General features: G+C 30.3%; 1 protein-coding gene across 2 annotated transcripts in view; it reads left to right on the top strand.

Annotated features, from left to right (window-relative positions):
- The first annotated feature begins 7,120 nt into the window (after positions 1 to 7,120).
- Positions 7,121 to 16,287, top strand: part of LOC121118136 (adenylate cyclase type 8) — a 64,146-nt gene continuing 54,979 nt past the window's right edge. For both annotated transcript variants that reach the window (XM_040712680.2, XM_071888632.1), the window contains exons 1-7: positions 7,121 to 7,657; positions 7,877 to 8,151; positions 8,213 to 8,622; positions 10,722 to 11,120; positions 12,741 to 12,896; positions 14,667 to 14,746; positions 14,805 to 14,957. In XM_040712680.2, coding sequence (XP_040568614.1) covers positions 7,511 to 7,657; positions 7,877 to 8,151; positions 8,213 to 8,622; positions 10,722 to 11,120; positions 12,741 to 12,896; positions 14,667 to 14,746; positions 14,805 to 14,957 — 1,620 coding nt within the window. In that variant the 5' untranslated portion in view covers positions 7,121 to 7,510. The remainder of the gene's footprint in view (positions 7,658 to 7,876; positions 8,152 to 8,212; positions 8,623 to 10,721; positions 11,121 to 12,740; positions 12,897 to 14,666; positions 14,747 to 14,804; positions 14,958 to 16,287) is intronic.

The raw sequence follows: 16,287 nt of genomic DNA on the forward strand, positions 1-16,287 counted from the left end.
AGAAGTTTGACTTTTCTTTGGTAGAATTTCCTGTTAGAGTATTAACAATGATTGTGACACATATCCGCCAATTTAATGAATGAAATTAAATATATGAAAAATATTTTTGATTAACATGTGTTATTGGTATGTCTTAATAATTTATGAAATTGAAAAACTTACTTTTAGCATTATATTTTGTAATTTTCAAACATTACACAACATTTATTTGACAATGTAGGACAATATATTTCGAGAATTTAATACTTTATACTACAGTGTACATGTATTGCAATTTTTTTCTAAAATTTTTATTACTAAATAATTTTTTTGGTCCAAATTTTTTCAAATGAATGATTTACAAGAAGAAATAGGTTGAGAGATTTGAGCATTTATAATTTCCTATATATCTGAAAAAGATACAACAAATAAAAAAAAATTATTATGGTTTTAAATTTTGAATAAACTTTTTGATTATTCGAAAAATAATTCGACTTTTTTTATGAATAGAAATTGAAGGTAATGTTGTTAACAAATGGATTCTCCAATATTTTTGAATATTTCTCGAATATTTGATTTTTTTTAAAAATCTATTTTCAAAAAATTTTCTTTTCAAAAATCGTATCATTATGGGCCAAATTATCTACTCATCGAAGGCATGCAACTCGCCGAGAATTAGATGGTGAAAGATTGGTCATTCGACTTTGCCCAATAAACTAATCCAAATAGTTATGAGTCAAATAAAAAAAATTTGCTCATGAGATTAAATAAGTTAAATACACCTTGCCTAAATATATTTTTTGAACAGATGCCCACTCTCACATTGTCGGCTAAGCAAAAAAACCGGATCCTTTTTTAAGTGCTGAATGAAACTTTCAATAAATAGATTTCCTGGGTTTGAATGATTTAAAAGTATTATTTTATGTTCAATAGATTGAAAAATAGATACATAAAATTTCCAGGCTTCCTGAATCAATGTAAGTAGTTCGTCTGATGGTTCTGTTAAAGATACTGTCGAGATATTTGTGATAAAATCCTTATATTTTCAAGGGTATGGTTATTGATTTCATCAAACAGAGATCGATTTGAAAGATTACATTGCGAGTTGTCTTCTTCAATTATAAAGTAAATTTTACAAAAATAACATTTAACTAGGGACAATATAGATTTTGTACAATATCCTGATTTCTGAGTCATCATGCGCTGGAATGACAGTGGAACTTTTGGAAGTTTTCTAGAAGAAGATTTGCAAAACTCAAAAGATCATCCTCAAATTTCTGAGTAAAATGTTTACGGATGTCGACCAATCTCATTTTGCTAAACTTGAAGTGAAAAGAAGATAATTGTACATATTTTTCTGTTGAGAGGAACTGCCTCGCATTTGTGTTATAGTTGTATCTACTACTATATCGATAGTAGCCAAACTTTCGTTCCATTGAGGTTGACTGAATTTGTCCAGTTAAAACATAATTAAATCTTTCATTGAATATTAAATATTGAGTAAAGGCCGTCATAGCAAAAGTTGTTTGGATTAATGTAAAAAAATGTCTCTGCACTACAACAATTTTCTTTTGATGAGTTAGTTCGAAAATTCTCCCACCAATTAATAAATTTTTTGCAAAAAAGAATTCTTTTGTTGGAATTTAAATTGGGTTATGGGTTAATGATTCAGATATTTCTTTTTTAGACCTGTAGTTGAATATTAAACATTTAATAAATTCTACCAGCCCCTAATAATTTAAAAAAAGTTTGCTGTTGTTTGGACTTCAGGGTAACCATTCCTTGTATCAAATTCTAAATCATAAATTGTAATTTTATGGAAGAAGGCATCTCCTAGCTTGGTGTTGGTTTTTTCAATTGGATGAGGGTTAAGGACACTATCATTTCATTTGTGTCATACTTCATATTTGATTCGAGACGATATAACTTTTTTAAATTGATAAATTCAGCAATCATTTCTCACCATCAAACGAAGGACAATTCAAAAACTTTCCTCCCAATAAGTTGTTGTATATGCATTGAATCAAATAACAAAAATAACTTTTTTTTCACTATCACAAGGGTTGACTATATGCGTATCAAATGTGCTGTTGCATAGCTCTTCAGTGTAGTATTTTCTTTTTGCTTAATATCCATCAAACAGTGATGCAACTGGCTGCTATTACTTTTACAACTTGGTAGAATAATCTTCTCATAATTTTAAAATCTAATTTTGTCAAAGGTAACGTTACAATAGTGTCTTAATATTTTTTACTTAAGCTTTTGATCATCACACAAGCTAAAGTCTTGGTTGGTGTATCCCCTCCATGTTCAATGCTGTAAAATTTCCCTCCTTTATACTCACACACTTTTGGATTGAATTGAAAAAACTATAAATTTCGTATAAAATTACATTGAATTTTTTGCAGCTTACACATATATTTCATGTATAATAATGGTTATAGTTCTTTCGATATTGTTGAGATTCTTGACTCTTTGCTTTCAATATTTTATAATTTGATGTCTTAGTCCTGTATCGATGGTAAAACAGCTTGACAGTCTTGTTAACCACTAAATAGACGGTAATTTAATTATTCCTTCGTTCAATATAAGTTTGTACAAAGATGTCAATAGCCTTTTCTATATAAGAGGCATTGCTGAAAATTAAAAGCGTTACTAAAATTAACACATTAAATTAACTACAATATTTACCAAGTGTGCTTTGGGAGTATTTCCTATGTCCTTTTTTGGATTTACAAAATTCAAGTTGCTCAGTCAAAACAAGTAAGAATGACTATCGATATTTCCTACAATACCGTTAAGTAAGTCAATGTAATTCTTTATGTCAATGTTTTTTTTGACATAACTGTTTCAGAACTTAGGGATTTAGTCTTGGAGATCAAATTGGATAACTGACTCATTGATGTAATGATATACCGTGGAGCCAACTCAGAAAAATGTCTCATCATGGCCAAAGGACTTCCATTTCAAATGATGATGAGGGGTAATCGCAAGAACATAAAACCAAACATATTCTTCTTGTCATCTAATCAATAAATCAAAAGGAAAGGTCATTCCATCGATATCACTTTTTAGTTTTGAAATGGATTGGATTTGCTCTGCTTTAAAAAAATCATCAGATATGCAACTTTCTGGTATCACTTTGGGGTTCAGTATTTCTTGGAGTCCAGGGTAGATATAATTTTTACGCCTCGTATTGGTGTCCTGAGAAGTTATTCAATAGTTGGATGGATTGAAATGAATAGAGCAAACTCTATCATATTGAATTAGCTTTCAATTAGATCGTGGGATAGCATGAATCCATTCATGACTAATATCTTCTTTCTTTGGGAATACATGAAGAATAACATTCCCTTCATTCTTATATCCTGTTTCACGCCCAGGGACACAACATATTTTAGGCATTGTACTAAACTCGCGGAACTCAAGAGGACACGAGACCCGATATTATTTCCACAAAGTAAGTATGTAAAAGAAGGGAATTGACAATACTACTAATGAAGTAGTTTAAGACATTTGAAACTAGTTTAAGTCCATATATAGCACTATGCAACAAAATGAAGGTATTGGAGCTCCCACAGGCTGAAACCCACATTTATTATTATTATTTAAGCCATAAAATACGAATATGCCCATTTAAACTTTCAAAGAATGTAGGGTTGGCCTTAAAAGCCTTTTAAAAAAATCAAGTTTTTAGGGTAAAGCTACGACTCAAACCCAATTTTGACATGAAAAATTTTATATAAATGAAAATAAAATTAAATAACAAATTAAAATAAAGATTCAGTAGATTTAAATTTGGAGGGGACTTATATGCTTTGTGAAGTGACAGTGATGATTTTTAACCTATATTTTGTCCCTGCCAATAGTCTTAAACGACCCATGGGATCATGTTTCATTTTGAAGTATTTGAAGGGGGGCTAAATGCTTTGTGACTGGCGTTTGTTGCTTTTAACCGTCTTGGTAGCTCTCTGATAGCACAAAACAATTTTTGGGACGAAATATTCTGATTTTATTTGTACATAACGACGATGATATTTTAGAGAAATAATATGACATATATAATAATAGTACCTAATTTTTTAACATGTACAAAAATGAAACAAATTATTGATAACAGCTATAAAATTAAGTAGGACTTAAAATCAATTTCTGCTACGGGTGTGTTCTTTACCGTATGTATGTACTATGGTAAACATCAATAAATTCTTAACTAACAAAGTTCGGTAGTACTTAAGAGATAAATAGCAGTTGGTATGATTGACTTATTGGGCTAACATCCTACAAATTTTGGGCCTTTTTTAGTTTATTTTTGGAGAAAAGTTTGCATTATAGAGTAAAAGTAAAGGATTTCATAAAAGAAATTCAATATATATACAAAATATCATGTTCCAATGTCATGCTCAATTTGAAAAAAATAAAACAGACTCCACCGGGTGTTAAATAGTATTTTATCTTTTTTATGAAATATGATATACGGTTTAGAAAAAAAATTAAAAAAATAAACAATTAATACAGCTCAATGACTTTATCAGTATTATAACACATTTTTGAGCAAACATATTAAGTTTTAAAAATAGTTTAGTTTATATATACTTATGAAAAGTTTTGAAAAATAAAAGTAAAAGCTTTCTTTTCTTTTACAAAATATATTTTTTTTACTGAAAAGCCACATTGTTTTTAAAGGAATACAGTTTTGTTTTTAGAAACGTAAATTAGATTTTGTGAGTTGTTAGTCATAAGTATAATGATTGAAAAAAGTAGCTTAAGTGTCTGTTTTTTTTTAACAGGAAAACTGTTAAAAGAAATTTGAAAAAAATGGGAGATATGCCCGTCTAAAACTATGATAGGCCCCAATGGAATAATGAAATAAATAAATAGAGTTTAAGCTATATGCATTCTATTAAAAATGAAAATTTGGACAACATCCGAAATTCTAGTACTCAACAACATTTTATTCTAAAATAGACCTTGTAGACTTGTGACCGGGGTTGTAAAGTCGGTACATAAAATGTCAAACTTTGACTCCAACTATAGTATTAAAAATGTCACCGACTCCACGACTCCAAATCCTACAAACAATTTTATAATCATATATTTTATATCCTAGATAAGTATTATTGAGTCATTTGAGTATAGGGACCATTTAGATTTAATTTATAGCTACAGATAGTTAGTAGATACTGTGAGTGGTCCATTAAAATCTGAACGTTTTATATTTTAAACTTATACAAGATATAATTAATTAATTAATAATATAATTTTAACAAAACTAATACTATAAATCCCTGGATGTGTATCTGAGCTCTCTTAATCATAGCGTAGCCGCTCCTAGTATCAATGATGTTGTCGAGGGGATGACTGAAGGCCAAGCACCCGAACAGATGTATTCCTCAGTCATGGTGTCACAGTGCTGGCTCACAGTCGCTTTGAGGTCCTTGGTGTTTGGACGACGGAAACTGCACCCAAAAGTTGTAGTCGAAGGGGTTGCCATCGGGGCTCTAAGGGGTCCTGAAGTGTCGAAAACTAATTCAAAAGACTAATTCAAAAGAGCCTTGCAACGGAGGAGATGGGTTTCTTTTATTGTTGGTGTCAAAAGTGGCCTCTCCAACAATACAAGGCTCTTTCCACCCAATTTTTTGATAGCTCTCTGGACAGTCTGGTGTGAAATCCCAAGATCCCTTGCAGGGGTACTCATGGACTTGAAGAGATTATCCTGGGCTGTTTTCTTTAACCTATCATGGTCATGTTATGCCTTTTTGAGAGAGCCTTTCTTCCTCTCCAACGTTTGGACTTGCAGATTGCGTATACAGTGGTTCTGGAGAGGCATAACTGTTTGGAGTGCACGAATGAAAATTTGTCGATCACGTTCAAGTGTCATTTTCTCCATTTGTACGTGGGCTAAACAGCTCAAATTTGTTTTTTTTTGTAACTAATTGTATTTTAATGAAGCACACAGTATGTAGGAAATAATTGTGTCAGGTATAAATACATTTTTGGATCATAAGATATTTAATATGATGAGAAAAAAAAAATGGATTTGAATGTTATATGACATATATCTATTGCTTTTTCATTTCTAAGTTTCTGAGCAAAATGTATGCACTCATAACTAATGAACGACAATACACACAACGTCTCACTGCAACGTTATAGTTTACACTGATGACTCTTCACAAGACTAAGTAATGAGCTAGATTGGCTTGTGGCTACACTCTACACAAAAAAAAACTATTTAAACACGGGAATCGTGATTATATAGGCCAAAAAGAATGTATATAATCCGTTTGAAATTTGTGAAGTAAACTTTTAAATTAGTTTGAACTTTCAGTAAATCAATAATACTTATAATTTATAACCATTTAAAAAAAAAACTACTCGAAAACTCAATATATGCCTTAAATTATAAATAAGTTTTATTTATATTTAGTATAATAATTTCGTTGCCGGAGTTTCGGGTTTACGAAAATAGCAAACACATTCAATTATTTTTTTTTCTGCATTATTAGAACTTGTAAATAAAATTTCAAACCTCTACTTGATCCCCTTATTGATCAGCATGTAGTTAAAGGTAGTCAGAATTTACCTGAACGACCCTGTAAATAAATATAAATATCATTTGTAAGCCAGGGAACCCGGAAAGTAAAAATTCTTAAACTTTTCTCTTAAATTTGAATAGACCATCCTTGGATATATGTCCAATTACGGGACTGAAAGTATTGGAATACTCGTTATTGAACAATAACAGCTAGAGTTAATATCTCTTATCGTGTGTTGTTCGGTAGCCTCATCGTACATCCATTAATTGACTATAGATTGTTTATTATTTCTTTATACTCCTTTGATTTATTAGCTATTATGTAGTCTCATTATATATTCATCCGTAATAAAAATATATATAAATATGATAAAGTCTTAAATAATCACGATTATACGTGACCTTGACAAAAAAATCTTTTTCATTTCTCTCTATCTTGATTCCGAATATACACATGAGACTTTGACGAAGCTGTTTTTTGCTTTTTGTTAGACGTCAGATACACACACGCACTATCGATGATACTAATGATGAACTTCACTTGTCAACATCCATAAGCCTTCTTAATTACATTTTCTCTATAAATATGTATGTTCCTTGTTTGAGTATACAAACACTCATTGTGCTTTGCTCTCTTATGTCTATATATGTAATCATAATACTATAAATGTATACAGTGCTCCTCGACGATTTTGCGCCATGTCATACGAGGAATAACGAAAGTTACTTGTGTATATAACATATAGATGTAGCTTTTGTTGTTCCCCTTCTTTCATTTGTATGTATAAGAAAAAAAGAAGAAGCTCAGGACGGTAAAAGGACTCTCTCTCTTTTTTTTCTTCTTGTGGGTCTCTCTTTTCCATGTAAAGAATCATGTAAAATCAGTTGTGTATATTAACTAAAGCTATTGTGATGATAGTGAAATCACCCATTGTTCTTTTTTGTCTGTCCAGAGCTTAAAACTTTTTTTTTACAAATGTGATTTATTCAAATATGAGTCAGGAGATCACTGGACCCCGAATTGTCATCACAGACTCAGAAAATAAAGTACACCATCAAGAAGGAAATAGCGACGTAGTAATCGAAGGGGATTTGGCTGACGGAGAAGAAGAAAATACACTCAAACTGCAACATTATTCTGTAATACATTTTTTCCCTTTGTTAGCTGTTGATACAGCATTTTGTTGTTGTTTCATTGTTTAATTTCTACCTTAATGCATTTAATTCAAAGTTAAGGTTGATTTTTGAATACTTTATTCGTGGCATGAACTATACTGCTTCTGAAAGACCATTTTTCATGGTCTTTAATGGTTTCCAACTATATGGTATTTTAATTTCATTATGTTATATACTTTTTAGAGAAATATTACTTCTAACACATCGATTGAAAATTTAGTTGCACCTGGCTCAAATGCGTCTGGATATTTCTCATCTTTATCTTCAAACCAGAGCAATCAGTCCATAGATTCAATTCAACTACCAGAAGAAACGAATCCATATATGGAAGAAGACACTTTTGACGAGGATTCTTTCCTTTCGAAAGGTGATGTAGGGGAATCTTCCTCGCGAACTTCAAAGTCGCTACAACGAGATTCTTCCACTAGGGAAGCAGATCCCTCTGGAAGAATTTTTAGGTACTTTTTAAATAGGGTTTGAGTTATTAGTAATACCTAATATTTTTTTACTTATTTAAAGACGTGGTCTTGTATATCGTGGAATATACTTTCCTTCACTTAGTGGGAAGCTTCAGGACGAAGCATTGGAGCTTGCTTATCAACGCTATGCTCAAAGGCAAAGGCAAAAGTCCTTGCTTTTAGTGAACTTTGCAGATTTTATTCTAAAAATAATAATTTTATGCAAAACCATGTGTATACTAGATCATGGAGACAATGATTTGCTAGATGATCTAGGGACAAGTAATATTGAAAACATTACTCAAACATGTTATTTAGTGAGCCCAAAGGGACTACCAAGCCTAATTAGTTGGCTATCGGTTGCTATGATACTTAACATACTTTTAGGAATCATATCCTGGTGGAAATGTTATACTAACAATTACTTATACTGGGGTGCCTATATTACATGGTTTTTGCTCTTAACGCAAGGTAAGTTTCCTTTTTCATTCTACATTTTATAACGCCATATGTTGCATCATATTTGATACATAAGTTTTGAATCCCCCTATTTGAGCAATTTGACATGTTTTCACTGGATGTAATAGCAAATATACAATCAATGGATCATTAAATAGAAATTTATTAGTTAGGAAAACCTATTGTTACAAAAAAAAGTGTGATAAACGTCCTTTTGAAAAAAATTATAATTCTAATATTATAGGAGATATATGAAAAAAGTCATAAACTGTCATAATCAATGGGTTGCTATAATTTAAAAAAATCCTCTATTTCTAACCAAAAACTTGAAAATATTGATTTTCAATTACTCAAAATTCTTCAATGTTGACGAGTTAAAAATTCAAAACATTTTTGTTCATAGAAATGAACAAAGTTTATAAATTTACAAAACTATAAAATTCGGACCAAAAATTTATTTAATGGATATTTTTAAGAGTGAAAGTGAAAGAAGTTCAAGAAAAGAGTAGATTCACCATAAAACCAATTTTTTGCCAATTTATGATGCATTATTTATACCACTACTTCACCTAATACGCTTCATTTTTAAAATAATAAAATCATAGTAAATTGTAGAATGTACAATATACATATTATGCAAAACTATTTAATGAAGAGATAAGAAGAAAATTACATCAATTAAGATTTTGAACCTAAAGAGTTGAAACTTTTTGAATTAAGAGATTCATTAATCATAAGTTTAATAGTTTATATTATTTTATGTAATTAGATTGCTAATTATTACTAATGCTGATAAATAGTATAGTTATTCTTTATTAAACTTTGTTAGGATAATAATTAATTAATATGTTTGAATAATTGGTGGCATGTTTGAATATGCCTATAAAATATTTTAGTTATTTTAATTAATAAAAGACTTTCTTTCCCATTCACCATATTTTAAGTAAATATATTTAGAAAATCTTGAGAAAATTAAGTTTTAATATTTCTAAGCTGATTGTTATTCAAACGAAAAAATCAAAAAGTTCCAAGGTTCAAAAAATTGATATTTGATTGTAGCAATTAGTACGAATATATTAATCATGAATCTGTAGTATGTACAATTTCAACAATTTTAAGATATTTGTTTGGAATAAATAATGTCAAATGAAGTGTTGTCAGGATACCAATATTTTGTACCTACTCCGGTATACATATAGATAACGGTATTTCCGTATTTTTTTACTAAAAATATAAAGTAAAGTCGTTCAGGGTAATTGACATGAACTTATAGGGGCGTGCTCATAATTTTTGTTGGAGATAGGGTCTACTGCAGAAACTTTTGTATAAATCAAAGTTTGAATTCTGACTTGCTAAAATTTGGGGTGGTGAGAGGTCAAAAATTTAAGAAGTTACGTCATTGGGGGTTCAATTTTTCGATAACATTGTGGAGATGAAAATATCTGTTTCAAGATCAGTTTTGTATAGAGTAAATGTGTAATACGCCGGTAACACTTTAGTAGCGGCATACTGAAAAACAGTAGTCTAATATAAAGCAAAGTAAATTATTTGAAGTGTGTACAATTCATCTAATATTAAAAAAAGTATATGTTTTTACAACGTTTAGTTTGGTTGCAATTTTTTTATGCATAAATCCCTCAAGGTTGATATGATAAAGTCCAAAAGTTTCATAGTTACATTTTATTTATTTACTTGAATATGTACAACTTCACTAACTGTTGCTGAATTTCATTAACTGCTACACTTTGAACGATTTCGTTTGGCTTTCTGTGATAAATAAACAACTATGTCATTAAAAAAAAATCTTGAAAAATAACATTGAATTTAATACTTATTTTTTTCTTACAAAAACTTTGCTTAAACTTATAACAGATATTAAAAAATGCTCAAATACTTGATTTGAAACAAAAAACTAATGACCCATTTGTGACTAATGGTTCTTTAGGTATGATTATTATGAGGTTTAGAAGCGATAGTATTTTTTGTTGACTTTTTTTATAATTATTATAATTGTGATCATCAGATTTAAAAAAAAATGGCTTTAAAAAGAGTGTGGGATACTTTCTTAGAAAATATGTACAATGTATATTAAACAGAATTTATTTCAACAGGATGTCTTATATGTGGGTTGAAATCTCAGCATACTCGCTTCCAATTCTATGGTGATTTCATGGTCTGGTACAATATGTTTATCATGTTTGTTATGTATTGTATGATGCCAGTTCCAGTTAAATGGTGCACGATTTGCTGCATTCTCACGGCTGTCATTCATCTTATTCTTGTCATTGTTTTAACAACTTGGACACATAAGGAAACTCTACAGCCAAACATTATATGGAATGTATTTTCTGTAGGGTTTTTATACCTAGGTGTTAATTGGATCGGTTTGTACACTAAGTATTTAACTGAGAGGGCACAAAGAAAGGCATTCCTTGAAACTCGACGTTCTCTGGAAATGAGATACAAAACTCAAAAAGAAAATGAGAGACAAGAAAAATTATTATTGTCAGGTAAGGAGAGATTACATTTGATTTAAAATGTGATTTTGTATAAATAGTTGTCTTTTACATTATTTTTGTATATGTGGTTTGTCAACTCAAAAGAAATAATGGAAAAAAAGTCAGAAAATGATAAATTCTCAAAAAACTTGTTGTACTCCATAAATATGCACAACTTAAGGATGAGTTTTGAGTATATTTTTGGAATGGAGTAGACACAGATAATTGTACTTCAGACTCGAGTCGATCAAGGAATTAATTTCAGGTATTTTAATATCTGCAAGTACTGTTATGTCAGTCCTGATTTATTCGGTACCGCCCAATCCAGTCTTAGGACGGTCCTTGGGACCGGACCTTAATTGTGCTCCACCAATAATAGTAAGGAGGGTTAGATCGGAAGATGATGGGGACCAGAAGCTTAAAGCTTCGAAATTTGCAAATTTAGATATTAGAAAGTGTGTGGCAGGGAGCTCGTTCTTGTTGCCACAAATAATCACCCTTGGGTTAATTAGACTTCAGCCAGGCAAGACATTTTACTCAAGCACATTTTAGAAGGCCTTTGTGTTGACAGACTGCAAATGTCCCTGAATACCATGATAGAATCATCATACATTGTGTGACCAATCACTCAGACTTCTTTTAAAGTCTTGATAATGTAGTGGTCCTTCCGATAGTTGTGTAGTTTGTCTACTGTGAAGGAGAATTACAATGATTTTACGATTTTGTTTTGTGTGAAGTCATTTTTTAAGTAATCTGAACAAAACTTGGCTAGAAAAAATAAAAATAACAGCGTCTATTTATTTACTTTAGCCAAACTAAATAAAGAGATGCCTGATGTCATAGATTAGCATCAAAGTCATTTAAGTTTATTTCTGGCTTCCCTGTATAAATTAAAAATATACGTGTAAAAACGTGTACTCATTGAAATACTATTAAATGTTCGCTATAACCTAGATATTTCGTTAGATTTATGAAACTTTATTTTGCTATATTCATATAGTCTACATACATGTAGAATCTACATAGTAAATTTTGATCGGGAAACCACTTCTCCAATGAATTGTTTAGAATAATTTATTAATGTTAAAGAATATAAATGTTTTTTGGACTCATTTTTGAAAAAAATTCCGTATCCCTGCTGGATTTTGTGATGTCAGGCTATTTTTGAAAATTTTATATAAATTAAAAATGATTTAAATAAGGAAATTTAGGTATTTTAATGTGTATCATTCTTAAAGATCAATGCCGGAATAAATGAACATAAAACCTATATTCTTTGAAAACCATAAATATTAGAAAAATGAGTTTTATTATTTAAACTTTATTGAGCTCCACTATTTATCCATAAACTAAAATCCTAAATTTGCGAATTGAATGCATAGATATTTTAAAATATGATTAATACATATACCCCAAATAAAGTCCCATTAATAATATTTCGGTAGTTCTGAGCAAAACAAGCAAAAGAATTTATATTTTTTCAATCTAGGAAGTTTTACCAAGAAATGAAGCAAGGGAAAAGTATAATACTTCATTTTGATAATGAGGTTTTCTATTTATAGGAACCTATGTACATCCAAATTCCCAGAAATAGGATACATATCTCTCTATTTTTTTATATTTGTACAATAGTTTTACCGTCTTTTGTGGCTCAACAAATGATCAGAGACATAGCACTAGAAGAAGAAAAAGCGGAGGGAGAATTTTTGCCTAGTCAGTTTCGAAAAATATATATACATCGTTATGAAAGTGTTTCTATTCTCTTTGCTGATATTAAAGGATTCACAGGTAAGAAACGATCTAGGTGACAATATCTTTTTAATAAATAATTCTACTCATTTTTAAACAACAGCAAATAATTTAAGAAAGATAAATCGATTTAAATTTCTCAGGAAAAAAAAAAATAGGGAAGAGCCGGGTAAGTTGGGGCACAGAGCTCTTTCATATACAGCAAATTTCTACAAGATGTTTTACTTTTTTAGTATTGAAATACGTACAGCTCTTTGAGGGTGGTGAGAAAACCTAACCAATCATAAGCTGATACTTTTCTGAGTTCTATATTTAGAAATTAGCAGTAATTTTTTTCATGTTACTTAATTTTTCCTTGGAAACTTAAGTATTTGCTAATATTATTAAGCCCTTTTAATTAATGATATATAATTATTTTAGAGTAAAATGGAGTTAATTGATTAAATATTAATGAGAAATTTGTGATTGAAATCGAAAAATAACTAGAGGAGGAAAGGGGTGGGGGGGGACAAGTTGGGTCTTAGGCAAAAAAATATAAAGCTTAAAAAAAAAATCCTTCATACTAATTACAAATTTGTGATATCACTTTAATTTTGTTAAATTTACTACTTATTAAGTTAAATAGATTATTTTAAATACAAACTTTAGCTAAATTAAATGTTGTTTGTTTTATACAGATATATAATATTGACCTCTTCTACTATTGATATATACTATTTATATATAATAACTACTCTGACTACTAGGCCCATGGATTAGTAAAGTTAATTACCGGGTTGTTCGTTGAAATCTGAACACTTACTAATATGCTAATTAATCAAGTTTGAGTCGAAATTAATTCATATTTCGATATATTAAAGCATAAACATTTAGTTACAAAACAAACTTGAGCTCTCTAGCTCTCATACAAGTCGAGAAAGGGACACTTGAACGTGATTTTCTTTTTTTCACTCCAAGTAGTTGTGTATCAACAAGACAACCCTCTACACCCTACGCAAGAAAAAAGAAAACAGCCTGGGGCACTTTCCTCAAGTCCATGAGTACCCATGCAAGGGATCATGTGGTTTCACCAAGGACTGTCCAGAGTGGTACCAAAAAAGTGGGTGAAAAGGGCCATGTTTGGGCTGAGAGGCCATTTTTGACACAACCAATGAAAGAAACCCATCTCCTCCGTTGCAAGACTCTATTAAATGAGTGATTTGAGTTCATTTTAAGCATTTTTTTGACACTTTTGGCCCATCTACAGCCCTGGGTGCATGTCGAGGGGAAGGCTTGCAGTGCTTCTCATACAATCCAAGGCCCTCAAAGCAACTATCGGCCATCACTGGGACACCATGACAAGGGTCTACATCTGCAGTGGGTGCCAGGGCTTCCCCCGCCGCCTGAAAACTATAATTGCCACTGAAGGAGGCTATATTAATGATTATGAGAGCTCAGACACACATATATTTATTCTATTAATTTTGTTGAAATTCCATTGTTAATACATAAATCATTTTGTGCAGAATTTTAAAATTCAAGGTATTCAGATTTTAATGGATCACTTAGTAAAAAAATTGGCAACATTAGAATTTATTTACAGCTAATGTACCATTAAATACTTTTTGAAATTGGTGATAAAATTTCTATATTTCTATGTACTATGCATAACTTTGATCTCAATATCACATCTTCAAGCTGAGAAATAGGTCCTAAAGTGTAAAGTGTACCGACTAGACCCGCTCCCCTTTACCATTGTAGGAAAATAACAGGAAAAACATACACATATACTATAATTCATTTATGAAATTATGAAAATCTTTTTTTTAGCCCTTGCTACGACCTGTGAACCAGAGGAATTGGTACGAATATTAAATGATCTTTTTGCTCGTTTTGATAAATTAGCTCAGGTAATTTAGTGTTAAATATATGTAGTTGAATTATTATTAACTTTCGTTGAAATAATAGGAAAATAATTGCCTCCGCATAAAACTTCTCGGTGATTGTTACTACTGTATTGCTGGCCTACCCATTGCTCGTCAAGATCATGCCAATTGCTGTGTTCAATTAGGTCTACAAATGATCGAAGCTATTAATTTAGTGAAACAAAAAAGATCTTCAGTAAGTACTTTTTTATTAGTAACATGGTGTGTAAATATCATAGCCATCAAATTTATAACTAGAGTTGTATAAAGTATGACGTATAACTTGTTTGAGTTTTTTCTTGTTGGCCATCCGAAAAATTGTTTGTAAATTTTCATAGCTATTATCATAATACTTTAAGTGATAACTTTTAATTTTAAAGTGAGTATGGCCATGAATGTAAGAGGGTAATACTGAGGATTAGTTGGAGAGTTATACGTGTAATTTATCCTTGGACTGGCTATAAAATTGAGGATTAAAATCCGAGTGGTTCCTGTCTTTGTCCTTGTAAGTTATGGAGTTGGATTTTTGTTCATTACCTTCGCCCCATAACTGCTTGAAGGTAATATAATGGAACGACATAGCTCAATGAACAACGTGCTGAGGAGTTGACTATTTTATGATTTATAGGGAGAAAATAAATTACTGGTATAAACCTTCTACATATAGAGTATAATTAGTGAAGGGAAAATATTATAATTATGTTTTTTTATTTTATTATGGATGTTCAAATCAATTTAAACGGAAGAAAAGCGAGAATGCTTCTTTTAGAGAGAGATATTAAGACTTATTACATAATGAACAAAAAAGAAGAAAGAACACACGGATCAACAGTTTTTCCTTTTCTAATCGCTATATTTAGTTTTTTAGAAAACAAACATCCCGTCTTTAGTAATACTATCATGTTTACTTATACTTAATCAATACATTTCATCTAACCAGTTAAAAGAACATAAAAAAAGGTATAATATAAGCCTCCAAAAATTCCTTTAAATTTTATGGATTACCGTCTCATTTTTGGGTTTTTTCGAAGTCATATTTTAAATGACTCTATTTAAAACTTATGTAAATAATAAATACATAGATTTATAAATATAAACTACCAATTTCAATGTTAACCCACAAAATATCTTATTAATTGATTACATATATCTTCATGTAGCATATTTTATATCTGGAAAGTTAACCGAAAAATCTCCCCTACTTGAGACTGTTATTCAAAAGTCCCTTATGACCCAGCACAAAAAAAACCTTCTCTTTTGTAATATCAATGCTACATAATTTATATATGAAGATATTTTTTAATGTTTAAAGCAATAGAGTGAGCCAATCAAGTACATACATTTTTGATGTTTATCTGCATTGACTTCCTATTTCTTCTTTCTCTATAAATAAAATTACTTTTATTTAACAAAGATATATTCAATCGATATACAGATGAACTTATATCATACTACAGATTGGAACAACTCTCTCTCTCTCTATATATATATATGGTCTTAAAAAGGAAATATGAAGAGGAATGATT

Source organism: Lepeophtheirus salmonis, chromosome 5, assembly GCF_016086655.4.
Source record: "Lepeophtheirus salmonis chromosome 5, UVic_Lsal_1.4, whole genome shotgun sequence".
Lineage (NCBI taxonomy): Eukaryota > Metazoa > Arthropoda > Copepoda > Siphonostomatoida > Caligidae > Lepeophtheirus > Lepeophtheirus salmonis.